At 53.9% G+C, this 25,769-nt stretch overlaps 10 protein-coding genes and 2 non-coding genes across 12 annotated transcripts; 6 read left to right on the plus strand and 6 right to left on the minus strand.

Moving 5' to 3' along the window:
- Nucleotides 1-230: 230 nt before the first annotated feature.
- Nucleotides 231-1,080, minus strand: PHYSODRAFT_334302 (hypothetical protein; the record flags this gene model as incomplete). Its single annotated transcript, XM_009531566.1, has 3 exons — nucleotides 231-254; nucleotides 308-532; nucleotides 616-1,080. The coding sequence occupies 3 exons, from the start codon at nucleotides 1,078-1,080 to the stop codon at nucleotides 231-233; spliced, it is 714 nt and encodes a 237-aa protein (XP_009529861.1).
- Nucleotides 1,081-5,892: 4,812 nt separating this feature from the next.
- PHYSODRAFT_505512 (hypothetical protein) lies at nucleotides 5,893-9,079 on the minus strand (the record flags this gene model as incomplete). Its single annotated transcript, XM_009531567.1, is given in 3 exon segments — nucleotides 5,893-6,797; nucleotides 6,815-7,447; nucleotides 7,528-9,079. The coding sequence occupies 3 exon segments, from the start codon at nucleotides 9,077-9,079 to the stop codon at nucleotides 5,893-5,895; spliced, it is 3,090 nt and encodes a 1,029-aa protein (XP_009529862.1).
- A 2,374-nt stretch (nucleotides 9,080-11,453) lies between these two features.
- On the plus strand, nucleotides 11,454-11,972 carry PHYSODRAFT_334305 (hypothetical protein; the record flags this gene model as incomplete). The annotated part of the gene is made up of 1 exon (XM_009531568.1): nucleotides 11,454-11,972. One exon carries the CDS (start codon nucleotides 11,454-11,456, stop codon nucleotides 11,970-11,972), a length of 519 nt encoding a protein of 172 aa, XP_009529863.1.
- Nucleotides 11,973-12,173: 201 nt separating this feature from the next.
- PHYSODRAFT_508139 (hypothetical protein) lies at nucleotides 12,174-12,461 on the minus strand (the record flags this gene model as incomplete). Its single annotated transcript, XM_009531569.1, has 1 exon — nucleotides 12,174-12,461. The coding sequence occupies one exon, from the start codon at nucleotides 12,459-12,461 to the stop codon at nucleotides 12,174-12,176; it is 288 nt and encodes a 95-aa protein (XP_009529864.1).
- A 517-nt stretch (nucleotides 12,462-12,978) lies between these two features.
- PHYSODRAFT_t1154 lies at nucleotides 12,979-13,050 on the minus strand. Its single transcript has one exon. It is a non-coding gene; the product is annotated as a tRNA-His (tRNA).
- A 2,585-nt stretch (nucleotides 13,051-15,635) lies between these two features.
- PHYSODRAFT_451952 (hypothetical protein) lies at nucleotides 15,636-15,992 on the minus strand (the record flags this gene model as incomplete). Its single annotated transcript, XM_009531570.1, has 1 exon — nucleotides 15,636-15,992. A coding segment is annotated over one exon (357 nt), but the record flags the coding sequence as incomplete, so codon positions are not given.
- A 281-nt stretch (nucleotides 15,993-16,273) lies between these two features.
- Nucleotides 16,274-16,657, plus strand: PHYSODRAFT_302467 (hypothetical protein; the record flags this gene model as incomplete). The annotated part of the gene is made up of 1 exon (XM_009531571.1): nucleotides 16,274-16,657. One exon carries the CDS (start codon nucleotides 16,274-16,276, stop codon nucleotides 16,655-16,657), a length of 384 nt encoding a protein of 127 aa, XP_009529866.1.
- Nucleotides 16,658-17,116: 459 nt separating this feature from the next.
- PHYSODRAFT_t1153 lies at nucleotides 17,117-17,190 on the minus strand. The gene has a single exon. It is a non-coding gene; the product is annotated as a tRNA-Lys (tRNA).
- A 2,384-nt stretch (nucleotides 17,191-19,574) lies between these two features.
- Nucleotides 19,575-20,114, plus strand: PHYSODRAFT_334307 (hypothetical protein; the record flags this gene model as incomplete). Its single annotated transcript, XM_009531572.1, has 1 exon — nucleotides 19,575-20,114. One exon carries the CDS (start codon nucleotides 19,575-19,577, stop codon nucleotides 20,112-20,114), a length of 540 nt encoding a protein of 179 aa, XP_009529867.1.
- A 175-nt stretch (nucleotides 20,115-20,289) lies between these two features.
- On the plus strand, nucleotides 20,290-20,832 carry PHYSODRAFT_334308 (hypothetical protein; the record flags this gene model as incomplete). Its single annotated transcript, XM_009531573.1, has 1 exon — nucleotides 20,290-20,832. One exon carries the CDS (start codon nucleotides 20,290-20,292, stop codon nucleotides 20,830-20,832), a length of 543 nt encoding a protein of 180 aa, XP_009529868.1.
- Nucleotides 20,833-20,874: 42 nt separating this feature from the next.
- PHYSODRAFT_334309 (hypothetical protein) lies at nucleotides 20,875-22,710 on the plus strand (the record flags this gene model as incomplete). The annotated part of the gene is made up of 1 exon (XM_009531574.1): nucleotides 20,875-22,710. The coding sequence occupies one exon, from the start codon at nucleotides 20,875-20,877 to the stop codon at nucleotides 22,708-22,710; it is 1,836 nt and encodes a 611-aa protein (XP_009529869.1).
- Nucleotides 22,711-23,938: 1,228 nt separating this feature from the next.
- Nucleotides 23,939-24,874, plus strand: PHYSODRAFT_509494 (hypothetical protein; the record flags this gene model as incomplete). The annotated part of the gene is made up of 1 exon (XM_009531575.1): nucleotides 23,939-24,874. The coding sequence occupies one exon, from the start codon at nucleotides 23,939-23,941 to the stop codon at nucleotides 24,872-24,874; it is 936 nt and encodes a 311-aa protein (XP_009529870.1).
- Between the last annotated feature and the right edge of the window lie 895 nt (nucleotides 24,875-25,769).

Raw genomic sequence — 25,769 nt, forward strand, 5'->3', positions numbered from 1 at the left:
GAAGAAGGCCTCAGAGTTATGTGTTCTAGTGTATGTTGGCCCTGAGAACATGAACCCAAGATAACCAACAATGCATGACTACTTTGACTCAGGATTTCATGACTTCCCCTGAAAATCAGCATCCTGAACAAGCGAACTCTAGGTCGGTGAACTCTGAAGAAATTGTGGAGTACAAGCGGACGAGAGTTCTCCTGGATACCGGTGCGACTGTGAATATTGTGAGCTTCGACTTAGCGCGTAAGCTCGGACTCACACTCAAGTCGCACAAGCAAACCAAGGTGTCTGGCAGAGGGTCTTCAGGGGGCACCTCTTCAGTCTGAGTTGCAGCGTCTTCAGCGAAGCGCACGCGACGAGTCTTCGGTTTCCTGAGAATCGAGGCAAGCAGTGCCATGTCGGGGCCCTCTGCAGGTCGCGGCAGAATCTTCGTAGGCCACTGATACTCTGGGGTCTCGACACAGGATGGCTCCAGCGTAGCCAGGCGTTCCGCACGAAGTCTGCCCTCACGCGACTGAACACTCTCCAGAATAAGAGTCTGTCACTCCCGGTACGCAAAAGAACCAGGGCGCCAAAGCGTCCGGCACGTGGGAAGAAGCCATACTCCACGATTCGGGCGACCGGCGTTCTGTTGTGAATCCAGACGTCCTTGTCCGAGATGTTGACCACCTTCACAGCGACCGGCCAGGATCTCGCAGCGTAAATCAGGTGCGTTACCCAGCGGTCACCTCGTCCTGCCCACACATCTTCACGCTGCGGGTTCGTCGGTCCATACGAAATCTTCACCACCTTGGTTTCCCCAGGGGCCAGGTACCAACTACCTGTGGTTTCCATGGGCATGTCGACACCCAGGCGATCCTCTGGAGTCCATCCACACATCATGATCGCCTTTTCATCCGGAAGTGTCGCGAGACCTTCGCGAACACTGATCCTCACTCCAGCTGCAAACATGAAACTCATACCCAGAAGTACTTCGATCCCTTCGCCGATGTTAGCAATCCAAACATCCAGGAGATATATCACCCTCGAACCGAGAGTAATCTTCAGCTGAGCACTGGCACCGATGTACGTCGGAACGCCTCCCATGAATTCCGAGACGTTGCTGTTGATACGAGTGACTTGGGTGGCGTTCTGAAGGATGCGGGGACCGATATTGCCTCGCAGACTGTCGGAACCCCAGAGTACACGAGTCCTGAAGGTGATACGGCTGCTGAAAACCTGAGTTTACAGGTTGAAGTTGGCAGTGATTCTCAGGGTCAGTGGTGCGAGAAAGGTGATTCTCTGGATGACGACGATTCTTAGGGTGCTGTTGAAGATTACTGGGACATCCCGATCTCAGGGATGCCGGGAACTCCGTTGGAGAAGCTGAAGCAGGAATATGAGCGCTACATGCGGCTCTCGACAGAGGACCTCGACTACGAGCCTGCGGTCTACATACGCGAAGGAAGTGAGTTACTCTCTCAGTTGCGCGAACAGTTGGTTATGCTTCCTGAGATGCGTGACTTGACCCCTGAGTGCAAGATCGAGGAGGCAGGTGTGGGAGTCCCTGGGAAAACGACGCCCGAGATTGAAGACCAAGTGAGGCGAATTCTGGAATATCATCGGAAGATCTTCTTGGGAGACGGCAATGCAGCTCCCCCACCTGCCCGTGGAGTGGTTTGTGACCTGGATGTAGGCGAGGCTAAACCTGTTGCACAGCGGCCAAGGTCCATTGCACCACACCTGTGGACCAAGGTGTATGAACTTCTGAAGAAGCTTCTGGAGAACGGGCTGATCGAGACTTCTACGTCCCCCTGGGCATCTCCGATCGTGATCGTCCTCAAGAAGAATGGCGTTGACATCCGGATGTGCATCGACTACCGCGTGGTGAATGGCTTCATCAAGCTCTCGCACTACCCGCTACCGCTTATTGATGATCTTTTGATTGGCTTTGAGTCAGCGATGTGGTTTATGAGCTTGGACATGGCGAGTGGTTTCTGGGCTATCAAGATGACCGAGAGAGCCAAGTTGATCTCTGCGTTCGTTTGTCCCTATGGGCATTACCAGTGGGTCAGGATGCCGTTTGGCCTCAAGAACGCCCAGCTGATCTACCAGGCAGTTCTCAATAACTGTCTATGGGGATTTCTGCGGCTTTCCCCTGAGGAAGAAGCTGAGGTTGACCAGGATGTCTTGGACTTTTTGGGGTTGAACTCTGGGGAACCCAGAGTTTCAGGTTAAAATGCCCTGCGACTTTCAGTGTTGACGGATGAGATGACTGTTTCCCAGCGTAACATCCCGGCTCCCTCTCAGATGGGCCCTGTCCTGGGTCGAAGCTCGTATATCGACGATATCGCCCACGGTGCGCCTACTTGGGAGCAGCTGTGCCAGGATCTGAACGCGCTGCTCTTCCGACTACGTTACCGGAATATCTCTGTGAGTCTTCCCAAGAGCGAATTCGGGAAGTTGTCTATTCCGTATCTCTCTCACGAGATTAGTGCTGAGGGTATCCGAGCGACCCCTAAAATCGCGAAGGGGGTTCAAGACTTGCCGTTCCCGACGACACTGAATGGTGTCCAGAGTTTCATGGGGAGTCTAAATTACTACAACAAGTTCATTGAAGACCTACCCGTGATCGCGGCCGTCCTGTACGAGCTGACTGAGGAACAAGTGAAATTCAGGAGAGACCTGTCGAGAGCCCAGGAAGCCTTTGAAATCCTGAAGCGCAAGATTGTTTCGACTCCGTTGCTCAGACATCCGGATCGTTCAAGGCCCTTCGTGATTATTCCCCACGCGAACCCGTGGGCAGCATCCGCTGTGTTGGACCAGGAGTACGACGGGATTGTGCATCCGGTTCGGTTCACAGGTCGCGTCCTGAATGACGCTGAGCTGCGGTATCACATTGCGGAGAAGGAGGTGATTGCTATCCTGAGAGTCCTGGAGGTGTTTCGCACTCTGGTTGAAGGCAGCCCTGAGATCGTTGTCTACACGCGATACTCTGTGTTGAAGTGGTTGCTGACTTCGCAGTCGGCAGACGGTCGAACGGTGTAGTGGGGTCTGAAGTTGTCCCACTGGAACCTGGAGATACGCAGAGTTCAACGAGATGAAGACGGCTTGGCTGCAATTCTGGGTGCGGGTATTACCCCCAGAGAACACTTGGATGAGATCGCTGAAAACCTGATCCCAGCCAAGGGCGCGTCAAACCTCCAGTGCCTATCAGCATGGAAATGCTGGAAGCGGATTATGAGGGGTGTATTCTGAGTTTCGATGGCGCCGCTAAGACTTCCACGCGACAAGGGAGCTGTGGTTGCATTCTGTGGCACGTCCCCGGTTGGGAAATCCTGGATGCCCAGGGATTCATCCTGGAGGACGTGACTGTGAACGACGCTGAGTATTATGGACTTCTGAAGGGCCTCATTCTGGCGATTGAGCGTGGGATTCAGGATATCGTTGTAGTTGGGGACTCCAGGATTGCCATCCAGCAAGCCCAGGGTCTCATCAACTGCAATCAGCCAAATCTCCAGAGGAAGCTGGCCGAGTATGAAGTGCTGAAGTTCAAGTCTGTGCGGCTGGTGCACGTCAAGCGAGAGTTTAACCAGGCCGCAGACTACCTGACGTCTAAGACCCTCGCGCTTGGTGAATCCTGGAAGGTGGAGGATGCTGACGAACGAACACATCTGCAGTTGGTGTCCAAGATTCACGAGAAGTTGGTAAAACTGAAGGTGTTATTGAACGTTGGAATTCAGGGGAGTGATTCTCAGGGTGTCGAAACTCTGGGTATCCCTGGACCTGAGTGCGCTCCGTTGCCTGTGGCGGCCAAAGTGTTTGCAGTAATGACTCGGGCGCGAACTCAGGAGATCGAAGCCCAAAGCGAACCCATGGGACCTCTGGAGTACCAGGCAGAACGCTGGCGACGCATCAAAGTGCACCAGGGCAAAGATGATCACCTGCTGCAACTCAAGGATTTCCTGAAAGGAGAAGACACGACGAAGCTGTCGCACGCTCAAGCCAGGAAACTCGCGAAGGTCGCTGATGATTTCGTGTTGGATTCCAGAGAAGTCCTGTACCGCTTGAGTCGGGCTACCAGAGATCGACCCCGAGACATGGTTGACGAACTCAGACTCGTGGTGCCAAAAGATCTGCGACCGGATATCCTGTATTACGCTCACGAAGATTTTCAGGGTGGGCACCAGGGGATCACGAGGACGTACGAGAAGCTGCGCTCTGAGTTCTACTGGCACGGCATGTACGCTGATGTGGAAGTTTTCGTCAAAGAGTGTGTGGATTGCGCCAGCGGCAAGGGGCGCCCTCAGAATCCAGGGCCTTCCCCTGGGAACATCGAACCGAGGCGCCCTTTTGAAGTTGTGTCTATGGATTTCGTGACACACTTGCCTAAGTCGGACCGTGGGAACGCGTTCCTGCTGCTTTTTCAGGATGCGTTCTCAGGATTCGTCATGTGTAACCCATGAGTTCCACCACGGCGCAAGATGTCGCTGAAGTGTACGAAGAGCAGGTCTTCAGGAGATTCGGCGCGAGCTCGATGCTGAGGCACGACCAAAACCCAAGGTTCATGAGCGAGGTGTTCACGCGCTTCCGTGAACTTCTGGGTAGCAAGCAGCGGGCCACTCTGGCGTATCGCCCCAGGCGAACGGACAACAAGAGCGGTCGGTGCAGACCGTCGTGCGCAGCATTCGAGCGTACATTGCGGAGGCGGACCAGAGCGACTGGGACGACCATGCTGAGCGCCTGATGTTCGCCCTGAATACATCGTTCGATGCTACTCGCCTGGACACTCCGTTTTTCTTGGTGCACGGCTGGGACGCACACGGCACTGTGTCTGCAATGTTAGGACCCAGGCCCTCGAGTATCCAGGAGCGCACTGCGTACGAGTGGCGCAGAAAGCTACAGCGTGACTATAGTTATGCACAAGCTTGCGCTGAGGATCTTCAGAAGAAGGCCAAGCGCGCGCGCTCTGCCAAACAAACCAGGAAGTGGAGAGAGCTGTCCGAACGACTGAAGGCAGGATTCGCAGCCGGTGATGCTGTGTGGCTGTATATACCCAAAGTGCAGCCCGGGCTGAGCCGCAAACTGGCTCACATGTGGCATGGCCCCTTCAGAATTCAGGAAATCCATGACCACTTCCGCGTGAAACTCAGGGTCGAGAACACAGGATATCGCGTAGATCCCTGGGTACACGTGAGCCGTTTGAAACCCAGAGCACTATTCCCGAAGCGGCCCACTGTGGAGATCGACGTGGACGAGGATGATGACTTTGATGCGGCGCTGTTGCCTGAAGACAGTTGGGAGCCCGACGCTGCGAACGATGAGTACGAAGTTGAGCGAATCCTTGATTTGCGATGGACTAAACGGGCTCGGACAGCGAGACGAATTCGTGAGTACCTTGTGAAGTGGAAGGGGTATGATGAGACCGAGTGGCTGCCTGTGTCGAAGCTCAACTGTGGTGCCCGGCTCTACGAATTCAATCAAGGCACAAGAGCGCGGGCCCGTTTCCAGGCCATGCAGGCTGGAGATGATCACCCAGGATTCTAGCACTCTGGGGTGACAATGACCCAGAGTTACACGTGATATTCAGGGGAAACTCTGGGTGACACTGTGAAACTCTGGGGAAAATCGACGGAATGTGGAGACGGAAAAAGTGAATGTGATTTGACTTGATTTGATTATGGAAAAGGTGATACAGCTGAGGCTTTGGCAGTGTGTGAGAAGGAAGATGAAGGCGGCGAGCTTTACAAGGACATGGAGACAGTAAACGAAGTTGGATGACCCAGAGAACAAGTCAGAAAAATGATGAATTTCTGGGGAAGACATTGAAATCGAGATGAAGTCCTGGGTATTATGGAGAGTTACGCTACGACATGTGAAATTCAGATGGTTCTCGGGATTTGGAGGTGACCTTGACTCTCACGAGTGCTTGAGAGACAGCGGGTTGAGCTTGCGGATGGCCAGGGGTTTGATGTGGCGCTTGATGTTGCTCGGCACGTATTGTAGCCACTCATCGTCGTCAGCCGCCGTGTTCCATTGGACTCGAGCAGGCTCACGAATGTCCAACGTCGCTAGCTGGACGTCTAAGTCCTTGCACTTAGCTCCCCCGAGTTTTTTGGCCCTGGGATCCTCCCAAATCCAGTAGCAGCACTTGTCCGGGAACTTCCAGAGACCCGGTTCGTGCCTCAACGACGGGATGAACCCAAGAGTGTTGCGCGAGCGCTCGACGAGCGTCTTGTACGCTCTGCGTAGCGCGTTTCGACGCGACTTCCGCTGAGATTCCATGGTGGCGTCTGCTTGTTCTTCAGTCGGAATAGGCGCCCAGTGCCCGCGCTCCCAGATTGCCTGTGCGTGCTTGTGCATGATGTTCACGACGTCCTCCATCAGCTTGAGCGCTTTCGCGGAGAGTAGCTCTCGCTCATGGAAGTAGAACATTTGGAAGCGACCCTGAAGCATAGTCTCCCAGGGTTCAGAATCCAGGACTTCTTGGTATGCCTCACGGTCCCAGCGCTCGTGAGCAACGTCGTACGAATACTTGTGGATCTCGTACTCTGGGAACCCGGGAGTCTGGCAAGACGCACTCTTGGTCGAACTTGGATATTGAACAAGAACCCCATAGATGCGCCAGGAGGTCTCGTTGTCGTCAGGGTCTTCGGCCGTCATCAACTCACTTGAATTGAGCTCCGAGTACGATTTCCGCGCGAGCGTCGACGGATGCTTGGAGCGTGATGTAGCCTTGGACCCCTGAGTACCACTAGAACCCTGAGTGGCAGAAGTGTCTGTCTTGTTTCCCGTGTCGACTTCGAGTTGGAACCCTGAGGTTTCTTGCTTGACTCAGGACGGGGGCGCTTAGCAGGAGGCTTGACTTCCAGGGGTTCTTCTACCCCATTGTCGTCCTCTGCGTCGTCGTCGTCCTCTGCATCCTCGATGTCCTCCAGAGTTTCAGGGGCGACCTCCTCCTCCTCCTCTTCAGAGCTATTACTAGAGGCGCTCTCCTCAGGTTCCTGGGCGGGAGGCTGGTAGTCCGGGTCGTTCTCGATGTCGTCCACCGTGGAATCGGCGTCCTCATCAGGGTACACCATGGGGTCATCGAGGTTCCCCCAGGGTGGTGGCACATCACCGCGTCGAAGGCACCTGCGAAGACGCTCGTCTGCCATTTCGTAGTAGGCTTCAGGGACGTACTTGCTCCAGGGAGTCAGGTCAAGACGACACCAGTACATCATGCTCACGAGCATCTTGATCAGCTGCGGCTGCCTGAAGTGCCCGTGAGCCGCCCGGTCGCTGCCAATCCACTCCATGGCTGTGTCGTTCTTGAGCCCAGCAAGAATGGCCTGACGTACGTCTGGCCGAACTTCCTTCCAGACGACACCCCCCGGGAGCATCGTGTGTGCGGCCTCCTTGGACACCACAGTCTTCTCGCTGGCGCGACGCACAGAGTCGCGGCCTGGTTGGTGATCCGTGGGGCGACGCTGAACTTTGTGAGGCTTAGGGTGCGCCGACTGCCGTGGCGACTCGCCCGGCGCCTTGGAATCCCGTGATTTCCGGGGTCTTGACCTTTCTTGGAACCCTGAGATTTCTTGGAATCCTGAGTTTTGCCCCCGGTCTTCGAGCCGCTGCGAGGCTTGCTGCCAGGATCCGTGAGATCCAGAATTTCAGGACGACCGGACGATCCAGACCCCGAAGGCAGAGGCATACGTGTGTTTTTCTCTGGGTACGGGGCCAACGCAGCCTTGCGCTTGTCCATGGCCGTGACGTTGATGACAGTGTCCCAGGATTCGGGAGGCTTCGAGCCCTTGATGCAGAGCTTGAAGAGGTCGTGGAGGTGCTCCCAATTACCCGTGAAGTCTGTGTGCTCTTGAAGGAAATCGGAGAACTTCCAGGGGTCCACGGTGGCTGACTCAAGACGCGAATTCAGGATTCGCACTTGTGCCTCAGAGTCGGCAAGGCGCGCCTTGAGTTGCGCCTTCTCGAACTCCAGAGAATCAATCTCGTCTTGATACCGCGTCTTCTGCTCGCCCAGCGCGACTTTGTACTTGGACTCAGCGTCATCCACCTTGCCCAGGGCCTCTTGGACCTCCAGGAACCAGTAGTCGCACGTGAATTTCCAGGCGCGCTTCAGTTCCTTGTACTTGCGTCGCGTGTCGACTACTTCCTGAGTGGCGGTGAAACCCTGCTGAGAGTCAGCCAGAGAACGCATGTTTCGGTAGGACCCGAGGACTCGACGCAGGTAACCAGTCATCTTGAACACGCGCTCAGCGAGCCTTGTGCTGTTGAAGTGACGCAGGAGTGAGGCCATCTCGCGTCGAATACCGATGGAATTCAGGGTGTTGTCCAACTCGAATGCGGAAAGAGGCGAACGACGTGGACACAGGACGTCGATCCCAGCGTTGGCGCCACAGACTTCCTTCAACCCCTGAAGATCCTCGTCGGAGAGCTCCTCGAAGCCGATCAGCGTAGACGCGCCGCCGTAGCCTTCCATGGCGAATGCACCCGCGCAAATGTCGTTCACGATCCCTGGTACTCCCACGAGATACGCGTTGGTCTTGAGATCCGGCGGGGTTGGCAGTTTCCAATGCGGTGGGCGCTCAGGGAGTACGAAGTCGGGGACATCGACCTCCTCCTGCCGAAGCATGCCTGCGAAGATGAGTCCCCTGACGTCCTCTAGCGTCACGTGTCGTGGTAACTTGAACTCAGGGGCGCCCTCCATGTTCACGTCCGAGGCCGCGCCGCCTGCGTCTGGCGCCTTAGACTCTGAGTTCGCGTCACCAGTTTCCTGGGTTGCAGCGTCAGCCGAGGCGTTGTCATCGGCCTCGCGCATGTCCGCGTCAGAGGTCTTGCCGGTGGCGCTGGAGAAGGAGACGTGCTTGGTCGCGCCCGCCTTGGTGCTGCCCGTCGAAGTGTCGCCGGACGCTGAGTCACCCGTCTGGCCGCTGCCGCCACCTGCTGGTGTGGCGTTCGCAGGGGCGTCGCCGGTGCGCTGCTGCGTCGGAGGTGGCGCGCTGCCGGGGGGCGCCGTGCCTTGAGCTGGCGCCGTCGCTTGCTTGCCGTCCGAAGGTGCGCTCTCCGCAATGTTGACGATCTGTGGAATGGCGATGTGACCGCGCATTGCCCGTTGGAGTTTTTGTGTTTGAGAGGAGAACCTTGAAGATAGGTCCTGACCAACCGTTGGGGAGACAGGGTGCCGCCAAAGTGAGTGAAACCCTGGGAGTCGACAGAGTGCAACGGCCGTATCGAAGTCGACGGTGGATTGCCCTCTGTGGTTTTGTGGCCTGGCCATGGTTCACCAGTTCGGAGCGATTTCCTCTTTGATGGACCCGGACCAGGAGGGGCGGTTGACACGAGGCGGTCCCCAGAAAATTGCCGACGATGTGCCGTCACCTCTGTGACTTGGAGTTTGTATCGGATGCTGATTGGTGGATGACTTGGATACGGCGCGGCTGTACCCGTGTGACATGGATGGCGACAGTGGGAGAGAAGTGATTTCTCGGGATGAATCCAGCGCCTGACCGCATATGGGCCCAACTGGCTGGAAGTGTGAATCCTGGGAGTGCACGCCCAGGATTTCAGAGAACACTCAGTCCAGCCGCGGACTTTCCCTTACGATGAGTGCCTAAAGTCTGGCGGAAAGTACACCTCATCTTGCTGTGGCTCAGAGTGCCCCAGAGAATCAAATTACCCTGAGAATCAACCCACTACCACCATGATCATGCGCAGGAGGCCGCTAAACCCGCTAAAAGTGTGGCTTTGTGGAGATACACGCGGGCCTGCAATGTAGCAGACTTGTTACCCAGAGTGCTGCACGGAAACCCAGAGTGCCGCACGATGACCCAGAGTTCACCTCCCTGAGTACAGGTGACCCAGAGTTCCAAAGATGATTCTCTGGGTTTGGACCATAAATCCAGACTCTCTATACTGAACTTAAGTGTTTCCCGAGCCAACACCCAAGAATCCCCACAGTTCCCCAAGATTCCTCAGAATTCCCAGGATTTCAGAAGATGACCCTGAGTGTCACCTGGTTTTCAGGGATTCGAGTCAGTTCGAAGCCAGTCTGCAATCAAAATGATGCGTGACCTTGAAGAACCGTTGTGGATGCAAAGACTGGATACTTTCGAGGAGTCGAGAGGGAGTCCTGCACCATACTAAACCAAGTCTAAGGACCCACTATTAGCACTTTCGGCGCCGTGCGACAATGGATTCGCAAGCCGATCGCAAGTTTGGACCGCTGATCCCAAGGTATACTCAAGACAAGACATTTTGACCCAAAACATAGTGAACAGAAGATATTTGCCCGAAGAAGAGAGAGAGAGAGAGAGAGAGAGAGAGAGAGAGAGAGTGAGAGAGAGAGAGAAGTAGCTGATAAAAACCAAACAGAGTTCCTGTTACCCTGTACTGCGCAAGTGACTTCGGCCAAGCCTGCCGACGGAAATCCGGAGGACCCGAGACTACGACCGCGGGACGCTAAGGGCACATCAACGGCGAAGGACAGCCGTCTGTGTGGACTCCATCAACTAAAGTCCAGCTAGGTGGGGACCAGCGACGGCCTTGAGCTTCCTGGAGTGATCCATCTATTCCATATCCTAGTTGGGTCACTTGCTGTGCTGGTAGCCCATTTCATATTATTCCAGAGGGTATTCTGGGGTGCTAGGTAGTCGCCTCCAGGATTTTGTATTGACTGCTTGTGTGAAGGGAAGGTAACTGATAGTGATTGTATTTTCCTCCTTTATTGGAGGTGGTGCGCATTTGTGTGAGTCTCAGGGGAGCTAGGCCCCTGAATTTCAGACTCGAGTGAGCCTAGTGTGTGTGACCCACCGTCCAAGGGTCCAAAAGAATACGTGACGGCGAGTTATAGTGTTTGTATACTCTGTATTTGTTGGTTTTATCGAGCTAGGAGGGCATTTGGGTAAGGTGTCTTCTGAGTTCCACGTCCCGGAGTTGACTGAAATCCTGGACCCTGAATTCGTGATATTCTGGGTTTCAAGAGATCTGATTATCTGGGTTTGCCTTTTGGTGTGGAGGTGCGTTCTGAAGTAGACGTGCGCTCCCGCACTTCTTCGAGGCTACATTTTCAACCGGTGGAGTGCCGTTCCGTCGAAGACAAACGAGCCGACAGGGATTACACAAGGTACCCACGCCAACCAAGGAGTGTGATTCTCAGGGTTTAAAGCTTTGCGGCTGCGAATCTCTGGGTCTATCTTTTTGCTGTTGACTCTTAAGTCGATTCTCTGGGTCTACCCCTGGGAACCGTCTTGGGCTGCGCTATACGAACCCCCCTGGGCGACAAAGGTTTCATCGGCCTCGCCTCACTATTTGAAGGGGAGCACTATTGCTTGACGGCTATTGAGCAGCAAGGCAAGACTTCAAAAACTACTGCAATCAGCTTCGAGCGTGCATGGTTGTGTCGGTACCCTCGCCCTAAATGCGTCGTACATGACCTGGGTCCTGAATTTACGTGCGATGAGTTTCAGTTGCTGCTCGTGTCCATGGCAATCAAAGGCAAGCCGATCACGTCGAAGAACCCCCAGGTCAATGCTATCTGCGAACGAGTTCACTTGGAGATCGTGAATATTCTGCGGGTGAGACCTGATCTACATGACCAACTCGATGTGGCGCTGGACTACGCTGCATACGCCATCCGGGTCAGTTATCACTCGGTTCTCCGAGCTTCACCCGCGCAGTTGCTGTTCGGTGAAGATATGATCACTCGCGAGCTTCATTTTGTCAACTGGGGATTTCTCTCCAACCAGCGCTTCATGGCCATCCTACGCATAAACGAGCGCGAAAACATGAAAAGAATTCAGCACTTCTACAAGGTCGGAGATCAAGTTATGCTGCGAATCCCAGCTCACGGTCGCAAGAACCCTGTCTCTAAGGGGCCATTCTTCATCAAGAAGGTGTTCGACTATGGCAACGTCTGTCTCGACACCGGATCGACGGAGTACCGTGTCAACATCCGTCGCATTTTCCCGGCTGATCCTGCATTTGTTCATTTCCTGGTATGAGGGAGAATGACAACTCCCACGCAACTGTGGAGCCAGCGTGCCTGTCCTCACCGAAGATCGTAACTCAGAACTCAGCAGGCACTGCCCCATGGGTTCATTGGGTTCACTCGAAGCTTCGTAGTAGACAGCTAGTAAGATGCCAGGATAATTTTAGTTCTCAATTTGCATAGCAGAGTTCACGTGGATTTGCACATGCATGGATTAAGTATAGCGCAGCAACTTCAGATAGTAAGTAGGGTCGCGCCTGGTCAAGCTCGTCGCGTTTAGGAGGTTGATGTCGCTTCCATGCGTGTACAGCATCGTCCACGCGGAGTCGCTCGGCGTGTCCAGGCACTGGGTGGTCAGGTAGTGCCTGGTCCGCATGGCGATCCTCCACGCTCCTTCCACGAGCTTGTCGTACACCTCCCTGTGCACCTCGTGCAGCGTCTCCTCCTGCTCGACGAAGGCCCTAGCCAGCACCAGCATCACATCGACGTCCTTCGCGGCCATCCGGCACTTGTATCCGACGCGCGCCAAATTTGAAACTGGTGAAAACTAGCAGGGATGCGGCGTCGGCGGTGTCCGGAACGAAATGACAGGTACATTCTTAAAGCTCATCAAGAGTCTATCAGGCCGCCTGATTCAGGGCGATATCAAGCGGACAGAAGTGACGCATGTACGACAATTACGGTGAAGCCTTTGAGCGCTATATCAACATATATATATTTAAACCCTGTCCATCCATCCACTCTCACCAGTGGCCTGGTGAGCTCCGACGACGCGGGAGGTACTACAGCTCCACTACGTTACTAGACCGAGCCACAAGACAATGCCATCGAGTCGCACCGCAGCAGTGTCGTCGTGAGGGCGACAAGAGGAGAGCGGCCGGGACCGCTCACGCCGGTAGGCTGAAAGGCGACAAAAGCGGTAATTGGGGCCCGAGAGCGTGGCGGGTGTGCATGGCGACGGCTAGGGGCGGCGCAGCGTCCATAACGCGTACGTAAAAGCAGCATAATGAGCATAAGAGTGCGCGTGCCCGGATTCGAACCAGGGATTTCACCGCCACAAGGTAAGGTACTCACCACTATACTACACACGCGTGGAAGGGTAGCTGAATGCAAATCACTACATACACTACCCTTTGGAGAGGTTGATGTCGGATTATTGCCACACTTGGCCACAAGAACACGTCTTCGCAGTACCCCCCCCCCCTCCCAACGGAATCGATCACATCGGTCGTGTTCGCGTGAAGCGTATGAACAATCGATTATTGAGCGGGATTGGTCGAGGACCCCACGCACAGCACCAATTCGAACTTCAGTAATAATACCAGTGATATTATCACTGATTCCGCCATGTTTTTTTGCGAATATTGATATTATCACTATGACCTGCCAGACCTGAGCGATATTCGCAGTTCGTAAGAACTGTCGTTTGCGCCCCTGCGGATGTTTGAGATAATGCAACATAAGGTTTTATGTTGCATTATCGGTTAAAGAGCAATTTGAAACAACAGCAATGACAGTTGTACAGCAGTTATATTACAGCATAGCAGCGCAAACGATTCATTAGAGCTCAGAGCATGTTTTTGGCGATAAACTAACCAGGCGGAGCGATAATAAAGAGTGGTGATCAGTCAATCAATGTAATCTGTGAGGAATCGACCGTATCGGGGCAGCAAGCGAGCAGAGTCGCCGTCGTATCGGCTAAGTTAGTTTAGACATGTGGCTGTCATTTCTGAGATACAATATCTACATGTACATATCAGCAGCAGCAACAATAAACCGACGTTGAGTAAAACAAAATTATCGCTATTGATTAATGGTAGTGGGCGCAGAGTGTTTGTTGCGAGTCGACTAGTGAGGAGAGCTAAACGACATGGAAATCAGTATAGCAATTCTACAAAATCAAGTTGCAGGCGTCACAACTGGACATATAACCAGAAAAAACACATAATATTCAACATGAACCGAAGTTCAGTCTGGCAGCTTGAAGCTGTGCAGTATGCAGCATGAATACATGTAGCAGTAGTGTGAGTTCATGTAGATCCACCACGGTAGATCGAGCAGCGTAAGCGACCGAGCAAATGGACGCATGATACTTCACAGTACAAAAATAAGAGCATGTGCAAAAATTCAAGAACTTCTTCATGCAGCTCTCTTCTACGGCAAGCGTAGCGCTACTACATAGTACTATTAGTAGTAAATAAAGTTTTTCTACCGTGCAGGTTTTGGAATCCAGAAAAAAAAGCGACCGAACTGCGAACATCGCGGGCCAAAGCCCGCAAACCAGTATTAGTATCAGTATCAGTATCTGTGATAATATCACTAATATTGGTGATTCGTTGTGTTAGTACTACCGAATCCTGGCGGTGGGGTTAGGGATTTGTGGTTTGGCTCACCAATTCTCATGCATTTGAAACGCATTCCGAATCTAGTCCTGTAGGAAATGAACGTTATGTACGAAGTATGTGGTAGGAAGGAATGGTAGCACACCTCGGCAACAAGGTCGCGCGGGCTGCGCAACACTGCCACGTTGTGACTTACTGTGCTCTAGCAGGAGCTAGCCTGCTGTATTACATGTACAGACATAAGTCATTGACAACAGTATCTATCTAATAGGTGCATATCTAGAGACAAAAGAGACATTGTATGTCGCGTGACACTTCCCGCGCGCCAAGTGCAAGACGTGGTTTCGGAACAGCCATCGCGATCTATTCATCGTGTTCAAGGCCCTCTTGCCGTGGTGGGCTGCTGCGGCGACGGACACCAATTTGGTTGCGGCTCAAAACGCTTGCATCACTCCTTTCCTTTTACAGCCAAACCGCTATGCAGCGTCATCTCAGTGCATGCACTGACGCAGACAGAAATTCTCTGGAAGGACACGACCAAAACTGTCCACAATCGACTGGCGAGAGATGTATGTTCAGGCTCACTCTACACCATGCATGGTCGCCTTTTCCTTCACGACTTCGTCAAAGTCGTCGAGTCGAACGGATGCCTGAGGCTGCTTCCTCAGCATTGATGGATTAACCGTTTTGCTAGTGAAAATCAGATTCATCGGCTTGAAGCAAATGAAGCCACCGCCGATACGACGTCCTAACAAGAACACTGTGTCCCTCCTCAATCATGGGGGGTTACAGGCTTGAGTGTTAAAAAATATGGTTGTAGTGTTTACACTTTCCCTGGCATAAACCCTAAAGATATTTTTTTCTGATTACAGCTTCAACTTTAATATGGTTAACTAGTACTATCCAGTATCAAGACGGCGTCGATGCATTTCTCAACTAACATCTTAACGTAGAATATAGTCAAAGTTCTCGTGAACATTCGTTGCAGGTCGATTTACAGTTTATCTTTTACAAATTGAAAAGATACATTTTCTGATAGCAACCTCAACTTCAATTTAGCTAAAAACTATAAAATTTACAGAAAGTACTAGTCAATTTAAAGTTTATGGTATATAAATATTAAATATGTTTTAGTTATAGCTTCACCTTCTCTTAGATATATACAAAACAGAATTCACAAGGCGTCCAACCATGTTTTTTTTATTCTAACCAAAATCAACTACCCTGTGTTTAAATCTTTTGTGATGACGCGAAATGTGGGTGTGGTACGAGCTGGGGTTCAAGTACAACTTGCCGTTTAGGCAACAGACGTGAGTTTTCCCCAGAAGATTTTCGCGCTTGCGCTTCGGCTTGTTTTCCGAACCCTTGAGGTTTGCAGGACAGTAAAACTGGTGCATGTCCTTCTCAGTAAGCTTGAGCGTCTCCAAACCCCAGAACTTACAGGCGTACGTCCGTGGCAGCACGCTAGTGACGTCTTCACGCTCCCAGCGCATCCCGGGATAAGTCAAGTAGCAGTTTAGGCGATAGTTGGCAGTCAGATACAGCATGCCGTTGTGTATGAGGTCGCCGCGAAAAACGATCGCAAAGCCTACAGGAATGGGTACCTCGCGCGCCTTAGAGCCGTCGAGCTCATCACAACAATCTTCAAACACTCGGAGGCTGGTTCCCGGCTGCAAAGCAAGCAGCATACTTAAACTGGTAGACTTAATACTAAGCACCATCCTAGAGCTGGACGCAGAAGTCGATGGCATTAAGGAAGACCACATCCGCAAGTTTCTGCAAGCTGCACGCGAAGCCACCAGGTTGGGGACTCCAATAAACGCCGGCGGCCGCGAGTTGGTAACAGGCACAAGGCACGGTGGCAACAGACGCAACCGCAGCCATCGCGACATCAGAGGGAGATACCTCGCCGCCGGTCCAGGATAAAAACGCCTTCGTGTCCAATCTGGCGGATTCGCTAGGTGCCGTGGCGATGCCAACCTCCGAAAATGAGCAGCAACAGCGGTGCGCGTGGACGGACCTTGTTGAAGCCTTGCGCAAGAAGGCCGGCACGCTGCAGACGCCTGCCGACGCCAGAAACGGACTTGGAGAAGCTCTGCGACGGCCCACCATGGACGAAACCGAAGTTGCCCAGGCTACACTTGACGTCCGCCAAGCTGCCTTGGATCTCGCCGCTCTGATGGCCCGCCGCCGAGGAGCCGATGATGCAGCGAGGGCAATGAATACGGCGTTCGACAAATACCTGACCTGGCAAAAAAGGTGCGTAATGGAGAGGATTGGAGAAGAAGACGGAACTCTATTGTACCTGGTGGAGTTGGGGGCCGACGTGGTAGCCACCGCAGCACTTGGACCCTGAGCAGCTTCGAGGGCCGTCGATTTGTGCGCAAGCTCGTCGACTTCGAGGCAAAAGACGTCCCAGCTGGGAAACCTAAGGTATCGTTCAACAACAAACAGGCATACCCACCGAAGGAAAAAAAACAGGCTCAGCAGAAGTGTAGGCGTAGTAAGTAGAAGAGAGCTCGTTAATCTGCATAATACTCCCTCCGTTTCAGATTACTTGACCCGTTTCACTTACATCGACCTGCTGAAATTACGTTGGTTGGAACCCCTAACAAATCGCACACTAAAATAAAGAGCGCAGCCTGCTGCTTCATGGCGTGATAATCATGCAGATTTACGGCATTTCTCCTCCTTTGCAGCGTCCAGAACGTCGTTGGTCCATACAATAATCAAGTGAGAATAGACGTCTGTGCATTATAATCGCGACTAGGGCTTTCTTCTCGGTAAATCCTAGTTTTTAATTATTAAAAAATTAAGGACACGGCGGGAATCGAACCCGCGCCCTTCCGCACAAATGGCGGTGCTCTTAACCAATTGAGCTACGTGCCCAAAGCCCACTTTGTATCAACATAACACGCATTTATTCTTGTGGTGTTAAAATCTTGAAAGCCTCTACCTGCAACCTCAGCAGTTTTTTTTTTCCTTCTCAGCTCTATCGTGACTTGCTAGAAAATGATAGGCAGCACCCTCCAAGTACACGGACGAATCGCACACATAGTTTCTTCCGAGAAGTCCGGCTTTACGAAGCTTGGCCTTCCCAATGTGAGGTCGCTTGTAGCTGTTGTTTCCGTGGTCTTGGATGATGCACTCCATAACCTTCTGCAGTGACACAAAAGTATCTTCACGTGCGCTATTTTTCCGGTTCGCCAACGACGCGACCGTACAGGCAATCAGCTCGTCGATATTGCGTGGACACTCCTCGTACTGAAGCGCTTGAATCGAGCAGAAGTACCCCAAATCAAGCGTATTGAGGTCGGGGCTGTTGGGCGGCTGTACATCGAGAGTGATCTTCCAAACACCTTCCTGGCATGCTGCATGAATCAATGGGTCGTGGGGGCTGACATGACAGCGAGTTCCTACTTGCTGAATGATGAGTTCAGTACCGCGGAGCGTAGGAGGGCACTTCGACTTGATGGCGGGAATGACGTTATCAATCAGCATCGCTATCTGCTCCTTGCGTCCGACGTTGACAGAACGGGTCACCAGCGTACCCGCAGCTCTGTTTCGAGAGCTCTTCAGAGCTGAAACGCGCTCCACGAAGGGCCACATGACGATCTTCCCGTCAAAGACCATGGACCCGTCAGCACCGTAGATAGGCTGCATCACAGCAGCCATGAACATAACCTTCGTGGTGAAGCGTTTTGACTGGACAGTTCGGTGCGGCGGTGTCTCGTTGGATGCCATGCAGATCGTTCTGTCGGCTTCGGTCATGTAAAACCACTTCTCGTCAATGTAGATTTGTTACGCGGTGCCGTCACTAAAATTTGGGTCATGGGACCAAAACCCGGGAATTGCCCAGATTGTGGAGTTCGCGGATTGGTGGAAATATGTTGGTCAAGAATGATGACCACGGTACCAGATAAGTGGTACATTCTTGGAACCCGACAATCGTGCCTGGGATTCTGAGAGTTCGTGCTGGACTTGGAGCCGAATAAAAACAAGAGTATGTTTGTGGCGAAAGTGAGACCCCGGAAAGCAGGTCGGTGTAGGCGAATGGATCCCGTTCCTAGAAGTGCACAGGAATGTGTGCGACCTTCCCTACGAATCTGCGCGAGGCGGAACTCGACTCTGGCTTACAACCTGGGAGCTGAGGCACTTCTCAGATTCCCCGTTGTTTTCCCAGAATAACGACTCCCAACGTTCGTGTCCTCAGACTTACTTCCCACAAAAGTCCAAGAGCAGCCTCTGTGCGAGGCGTTTCAAGGCTCCAAACCCAAGAACACTTGGTTTCACTATGGCATCTTCCAAGATCCGAGGTGTACCCAACAACTCCGAGAAGGTATCCAGTCTGGCGACCCTTCACGGTCAGACCAACACTCCGCCGAAAAATCGCAGTCTCCGAGGAGTCGCTTAGGAAAGATTTCGTCTGCATGTGACCTTTAACCAAACAGAGTTCGTTTTGCTTCGAAGGGCACGAGTGCTTCTTTCACAGCCTGGAAGGCCGTTCTCCACGACAAAATTCAAAGTACTTTAGGTAAGTGATCCACTGCTTCGGCCTGGAGGTGATCATATATATTCCATATCTGTATATTTGGCGGATTGCAGACCGTCTTTGCTGTATATTTGCGGTCTATTGGGCTTGTGTCGAACTGAAGAAGTTGGCGACAGGGTAGATTGTTTCCTCTCTCCGAGAGGTGGTGCGCGTCCCCAAGATTGATCAAGTGTCTTGGATTTGGACCAGTTGACTTGTGTTTTGGCCTTAGCCTTGGGCCTAGAGAAAGAAGAGAGGGCAAAGGAGTATTTGTGTGATTGTATAACGTGTATAACTCTATTTGGGTTGGATTGTTCTAGCGTTAGCCCGGCGTAGCTGTCTGATTCACGGGGTCGATACTAACCTCCTGGTGCAAAGAACCGCTACCCAAGGGATACACATCGTGTGCCTGACCAACATCGTGTATTGGACAACACACACCCTGTGCCAGCCGAGGCGGATCCAAAGCTCTAGTAGCCTGAGGTCTGTCAAGGAGGGCCTATAGCTGTTTTCTGGGAGAAAACACCGCATCGCCTCGTCACAGCTGGTGCGCGTGCCCGGATCAGGGGTTGGAAGTTGAACGTGCATTGTGAGAGTTATGCCTACTAACGCTAACGCGATTGTGCCTGCTTCGAGTCCTGGAAGATGCGGACGAGGTAGTGGACGCGGTCAACGTGCTCAACGAGTGTCAAGACCGCTGCAACTCCCTGTCCCGCCTCCGGGGCCCGGACAAGATCCTGCGATGTCGACGGAGACCGAACAACAACTGGCGCTGGCCGAACCAGCGCGCCCGACATCGACCCATTCGACGCCAAGACGAGCTTCTCAAGTGATGGTTCCCCGTTCTGTGCAGTCCAGCCCTGGACGGCCCCTAGACCGTGGTTCCGACGCTCAAGCAGCACGTCTGCCGACGGAGTTGGCGCTGAGCCCTGCGGCTGCAAGCGCCCTTGGAAAACGTGATCATGTGGCGCTGCGAGAGTGGCGCGAGACGAGGGTCCCGGATTCCGGTGCACCACAACGTCTTGGGCCTGCTCCTGGCACCCGTGTCTTCGGACCTGAGCTGCCAATCACGCTGCACTCGACGTTCCAAGATCCGCTTCCGCTGATTCCACGGCGCACGAGTGAAATCCCAGGATCCGACGTAAACTGTCTTGCTGACGACGAAGCCCGAGCGTATGGAGCCGAACATCTGAGCCGCTGGAGCTCTCTTCCAGGAGAAGTCATCTCTCCAGTCGACGTCGTCTACGACGAGGGAGAAGAAGAGTACGACATGGAGGCTTAGGTCTTCGATGCATTCGAGACTGGGAAATACTTGGGTCGTGTGAACGCTGGTCGGACTTCCGAGTCCTGGATCAAGGCGTTGTCTGCCAAACGCAGACGGCAACCGCTGGTCTCGGACATGAAGGCCGTCACCATAGTTGCTTCCGGCTGCTGCATGCGACGCTGTGCTCCAGACCATGTTGATGGAGGCCGGCTTCGAGTTTCGCAATGTGAATCCTACGTGGAGTGAAGTCCGCGCGGTGTCAGAGGTGTCTGAGAATCTGATCCGCCGAGGTGTTGAAGAAGTTCAACTCAGACTCGCAGTTGAGAGTCTTGAGTGGAACAAGCTGATGGATGGCGTAGGGTTTCACATCCGACAGCCGCTGGAGCCTCTCCCAGCTGTGCAACTATCCGAGCGAAGTACAAGTTCCCCGACTGATGCCGATGGAGACGTCCTAATGACGGACGACGCTGTGGAACTGCTTGCCGAAGAATTATTGCGCCGCTTGAGGATCACGCGGACCAGAAGAAGAAGTCCTGCTTCAAGCGCGTCTGTACAACCAGCGCCCAAGCGTGCGGCCTTAGAAGCTGAGCGATCTCCGCCCAGTTCCCCGATGCCTCCGACATCGTCGTCCCAGAGTCTGGTGCCCCAACCATCGGTATCCCAGAACGTCGTGCCTCGGACTCAGAGCCTAGTCCCTAGAGCTCCAAGTCCTGAGCTAATGGCGAGTGTGGACTAAGTTCCTAGTCTGGTGGGACCAAGTGGTGCTTCCGACGAGTCGATGAACGCGGCCGCTGAAGGAACAGACCTGTCGGGGCACTGCTCCTCAGGATCGTCGTTCTTGTCCGCCGCGGACTACATGGCTGGCAGTGCCTTGGGTCATATGCCTGGACCAAGCCCGATGGCGATGGTAATGATTGCGCAGGAGAGCACGGCTGCAGCAGCTGCCGACCCGGGGCTCGGTGTCTCGGCAGGTGCTGTGCAGTATCCAGTGCCAGTTTCAGCACGCCCAGCGCCTTCGCTGCAGCCCCTTCAGGAATCGCCCGCGCATGTACCGCTGCCCGAGTCATCAGAGAGCAGCACAAGTCTCCAGCCAGAACACTCGACGCAGCCTGCTCCAACGTCGTTGCCCCCTCCAAGCTTCGTGTCTTCCACCACACCCGCAGCCGGCATGAACCGTGGCGTCTCCACATCAAGTGCTATGCCACGGACTCAAGCCACTTCGACAAAGGTCGCGAACCCGGAGTCTGAGAAGAAACCACAGAAGTCCGTGCATTCTGGGAAGTCATCGCGATCCCGGAAGTCCGCCGCGAAATCTGCGTCGTCCAAGTCTTCGATGTCAAGAATCTCCTCTCGTGTGTCGTCCTCGAGGTCGTCGCGTTCTGGCGCGTCCGAGGTCGCCCTGGTCATGATGAGGCAGCAGGAGGCCGCCCTCAACCAAGTACGCGCCGACATGGCTGCCGAGTTGCGTGGCATTCGCCTAGACAACCAGCAGCAGACCGCTTCCCTCATGGAGCGTCTTCAACGGAGCGAAAAAGCCCTTGCCGCCGAACGTGAGTCCCGCCGGCGCGACGCCGAAGTTGCTGAAGCTCGGGTTGCTGCCGCGGTGAAGGTAGAGCAGTCCCCAGTACCATCGTCAGTGCCTGTACCCGAGATGGGGCGCGGCACACTTATTCCCCCCGAAGCGCCATTGCCGAGTGCGGCCCTGGACGCCGCCACCGCTGCTGTGTTGGCGGCAGCCGAGGAAGTGAAGGCAGAGAGTGAGGGCATCGCGCAGAGCACGAATGCCCATTTGGCCGCGTTCGAGGACCAGTTGCGCAATGTCACGTCCGCGTATCTGCAGAAGTGCGCCCTGGCCCAGAAGGTTCAACGTGAGAATGATGCTCGCCTACGTCAACAATCGACTAGTGTACCTGAATCTAGTGGAAAAGCCACCGCGACGAGTCGAACTTCCTGCGACAAATTTGCGGGACGGTCGCCCACTTATATCGGGCAACAGCAAGTGGCCGCGGATTCGCTGGCAGCAGCGCAGCTTCAAGCGACCATACAAGCTCCAAGTCAAGTTGTCAAACGCGAGATGGGACCAGGCGAGACGAAGCCGACTGAGACACGTGAGACAAGGTCAAGTGAGATGAAGACACGTGCGACAGGCGGGACGGGGTCAAGTGAGACCAAGCGTGGAAGGCAGCCGAAGGCTGCGACACAGACTCGGTCCAGTGTCGCTGCAGTCAAGGAAGAAAACTCGGAAGAGACCAAGAGCTCAGCGAAAGGTGTCGCTCGGGACTCTGCGAGTGGGAGTGGCCATGTCCCCAGATATTCTGGGAAGTCGGCTAATAAAAAGTCTTCCCAGAAACACAAGCGTGGAAAGAGGATCCGTGGCAGTAAGCGACCAGGTGGCGATCCCTCATCGTCAGATTCAAGTTCAAGCGGCAGCTTGTCTAGCAGCGAGTCCAGCTCGGGCTCCGACTCCGACTGGGAGCGCGGCCTTGCTGACGAACTCGCCCCTGCAACAGTACCAGCCGCTAACGGCCAATCGTACACGTTCCGCCCCTATATCCAGTATGGGGCGGTGGAGATGTTTGATCCCCACGCCAAGCTCGAAGACCGCGTGAACTGATGGGAGCCGTTTGTCTACGCTGCTGCGTTGGGAGTATGGCCGGAGAAGATGAAGTTGCGTCAGCTCCTGGGCCGACTACCTGCCCCGCTACGTGCATGGTTTCGCCAACTACCCGAGAAGGACCAGAAGGACTGGTCGCGCTTGTCGAAGCTGTTTCGCAAGGAGTACTGCCGCACCGAGGCGTCCCCGTACGACCGCTATTATGAGTTGGGACCGGAGAATGGCGAGTCTGCGCGATCGTTTCTGTATCGACTCAACGCTGCAGCCAAGAAGGCCGACGTCGAGTACGAAGACTCTCCGAGTGACCGGGAACTCCACATCCGTCGCTTTATCAAGAAGCTGGCGGATCGTCATCTGAAGATCACACTACAGGGACAAACGTTTAAGTCGATGAAGGAACTCGAGAAAACTCTCAAGCGTATCGAAGCGGTGCAGCGTGATGATGGATATGAAACGCCTCCACCTCCAAAGACCCGCGATGCGAAGCCTAGTGGTGTGAGGTTTAGTCGATTCCCTCCTCCGCGTCGAACTCAAGGTGAACGTGCGTACTTGGTGAAGAACCTGGACTCGGAGTCAGAAGACAAGGCTCCCCCGCCCTCGGACTCCGAAGAGAAACCAGAACCACGTTATCTCCCGGGAACTCCGCCCCCGTCCATGGGGTGTACGGTGAATTCTGAGAAGGTCAACGTAGCCCAGGCTTCTGAGACTATCGTCCAAGTACCCAGACCCCCGACGACCGAGGAGGTGTTCCGTGCTGCTGAGCAGATGGGTTGGCGCCCTCCAATTCCACAAGCGCGACCACCATCTCCATACCGAGACAACTCCCAAAGAACTCCCTTCTGTGAAATTTGCCGCAGTTTTGGACACGGCGCTCAGAATTGTTGGCGGGATCTGATCTGTGACCGATGCCATGAAGCTGGACACCCGACATATTAGTGCTCGCGTCGCCCATGTTCCAAGTGCGGAGACTTTCACCGTGAAGCCTCTGTGCCGATTGGGCTGCTTTGAAGGCAGTCCGGGAATTGGCGCGATAAGGAGCGCTGCAAGACTTGCCGACCGAAGTTCTGAAGCAACTGCTGAAAGAACAGCTGGCTAAGTCTGGGACGTCGTTAAACAACTAGGCTCGCTGGGTAGAGACCCAGTGCGTGTCGAGCCTAAGTCCCAAGCGTATTGCGCTCTTGCATTTGTCGGTCCAGAACTTAGGCACCAGATCGGTAACCCACAATGCATGACTGCCATTGCATGTGAAGATGAATCGCTGTTGGAATCGCGCCCGGTTTCTCGAAATTACGTTTTCCGAAGTTCTGCATTTGAAGATGAAGCCCCAGTGGAATTCACGTTGAACCCAGGAGAACGTTACGGGTGGTGGGCAGACCACGACTTGGATAATCAAGATGCAGTGGCATTAGTGCATGGGGCGATCAACAACTATCGGACACACATCATTCTAGATTCCGGCGCCAGCACAACTATATTGAGCCTAGACCTTGCACGCAGGTTGAAGCTTAAGTTGACGTCGCACGCCGGACTCAAGGTGAAAGGTATGGGAGGAGTGATCACGTACATCCGGTCGCGGACTCGAGTGAAGTTAACTCTGGGAATGCGTGTGGTATATGTGCTGGACATGTGGGTTGGAAACATTGGAGATGGAGTCACTTGTCTGCTGGGTATGGATTTCATGAAAGCTGCTGGAGTACGACTGTGTGCGCGTGAGCAGTTGGCTAAGCTTCCGAATGAAGAAGACATTCCTCTGGTTGGAGAGAAGGAAGCTCCACGTTACATCTTGGAAGTTCCGATTTGTGTGCGTGAGCCGGTGTATTTGGCTCCTGGTGATTCGATCACTGTTCCGGTACGGTATGGCCAAGCTGACGCTGACACAGCTGAAGTATGGACTGCCCGAGGGAATCAATGGGTGACGCAAGTGATCTACAGCTCCAGACGGCGGCCTGCCGCAGTTCGTGTGGTCAATATCTCAGAGAAGTGGACCCAGATCATGCAACACACGGTGGTAGCAGCGTTGGTGGGGCCTGGGCAACTGCCACGAGGAGACCGCTTTGTTCAACCGAAGTCGTGTAAGTATCGAGAGTGGCAACAAGAGATTTACCAGAACACCCCTTCGCGGGAGTATCGGCGACGGGAGGAGCTGGAAGCACTTGAAGCCTAACGGAATGCCCCACCCGCAGTCCTGCGGCCTCAATATGTTTGGCCGACGAAGATTTTGCCACGTCCACCTGAAGAAGTCCGGAAGGCTGCTGAGCTACAGAAGTCTCGGAACTCGAGTGGCCAAGCCGTGAACTCTTCGGGTCAGACTGAAGATGCCCGCAGTTACTCGAGCGCTGTTGCTGATGTGAAGATTCTGGATCTGGGCATTCCAACTGCCGCGGAAGTCACTCCCATGGACGAAGCCGAGGCCTCGCAGGCAGATGAGTTAGATCCTGCGAAGGAGCCCGCCATTGATCGGGATTCTGGTGATGTCGACCGCACTGATTGGTGGAGGTACCAGTAGTGCCGAAGCTCGACATGAATTGAAGAACGTGTTTCGCGCAGAGCCAGTCAAGATCTGTGAGGATGCCCTGGAGCAGCTGGAGGTGGCGTACGCGATTTGTCTTCGGGTGGTCACAGCTGACTTGGATCCTGATGAAGAAGTCTTCTTCCATGAAGGAACCGAGCTGTTGACGCAGTTACGAGACCAGTTGGCTGTACTCCCAGACTTGAAGGATCTCAGCCCGAAGGTGAACATGGATGAAGCTGATGTGGTGTCGAAGGCAAGAACACTCCTGAGATGAACAAGGAGATGAGAGGTATCTTGGAATATCATCACTCGATCTTCCTAGGAGATGGCAATGCTGTCCCTGCACCTGCCAGAGGAGTTGTCTGCTACCTGGATGTTGGGAACGCAAAACCGATTGCCCAGCGCGCTCGCCCGATTGCTCCACGCTTCCTCCACTAAGTCTACGAGCTGATCAAGAAATTGTTGGAGACCGGACTCATCGAGACTTCACATTTGGAGTGGGCCTCACCCATCGTGATCATTTTAAAGAAGAACGGCAAGGATATCA

Source organism: Phytophthora sojae (assembly GCF_000149755.1).
Source record: "Phytophthora sojae unplaced genomic scaffold PHYSOscaffold_5, whole genome shotgun sequence".
In the NCBI taxonomy this organism is placed as follows: domain Eukaryota; phylum Oomycota; class Peronosporomycetes; order Peronosporales; family Peronosporaceae; genus Phytophthora; species Phytophthora sojae.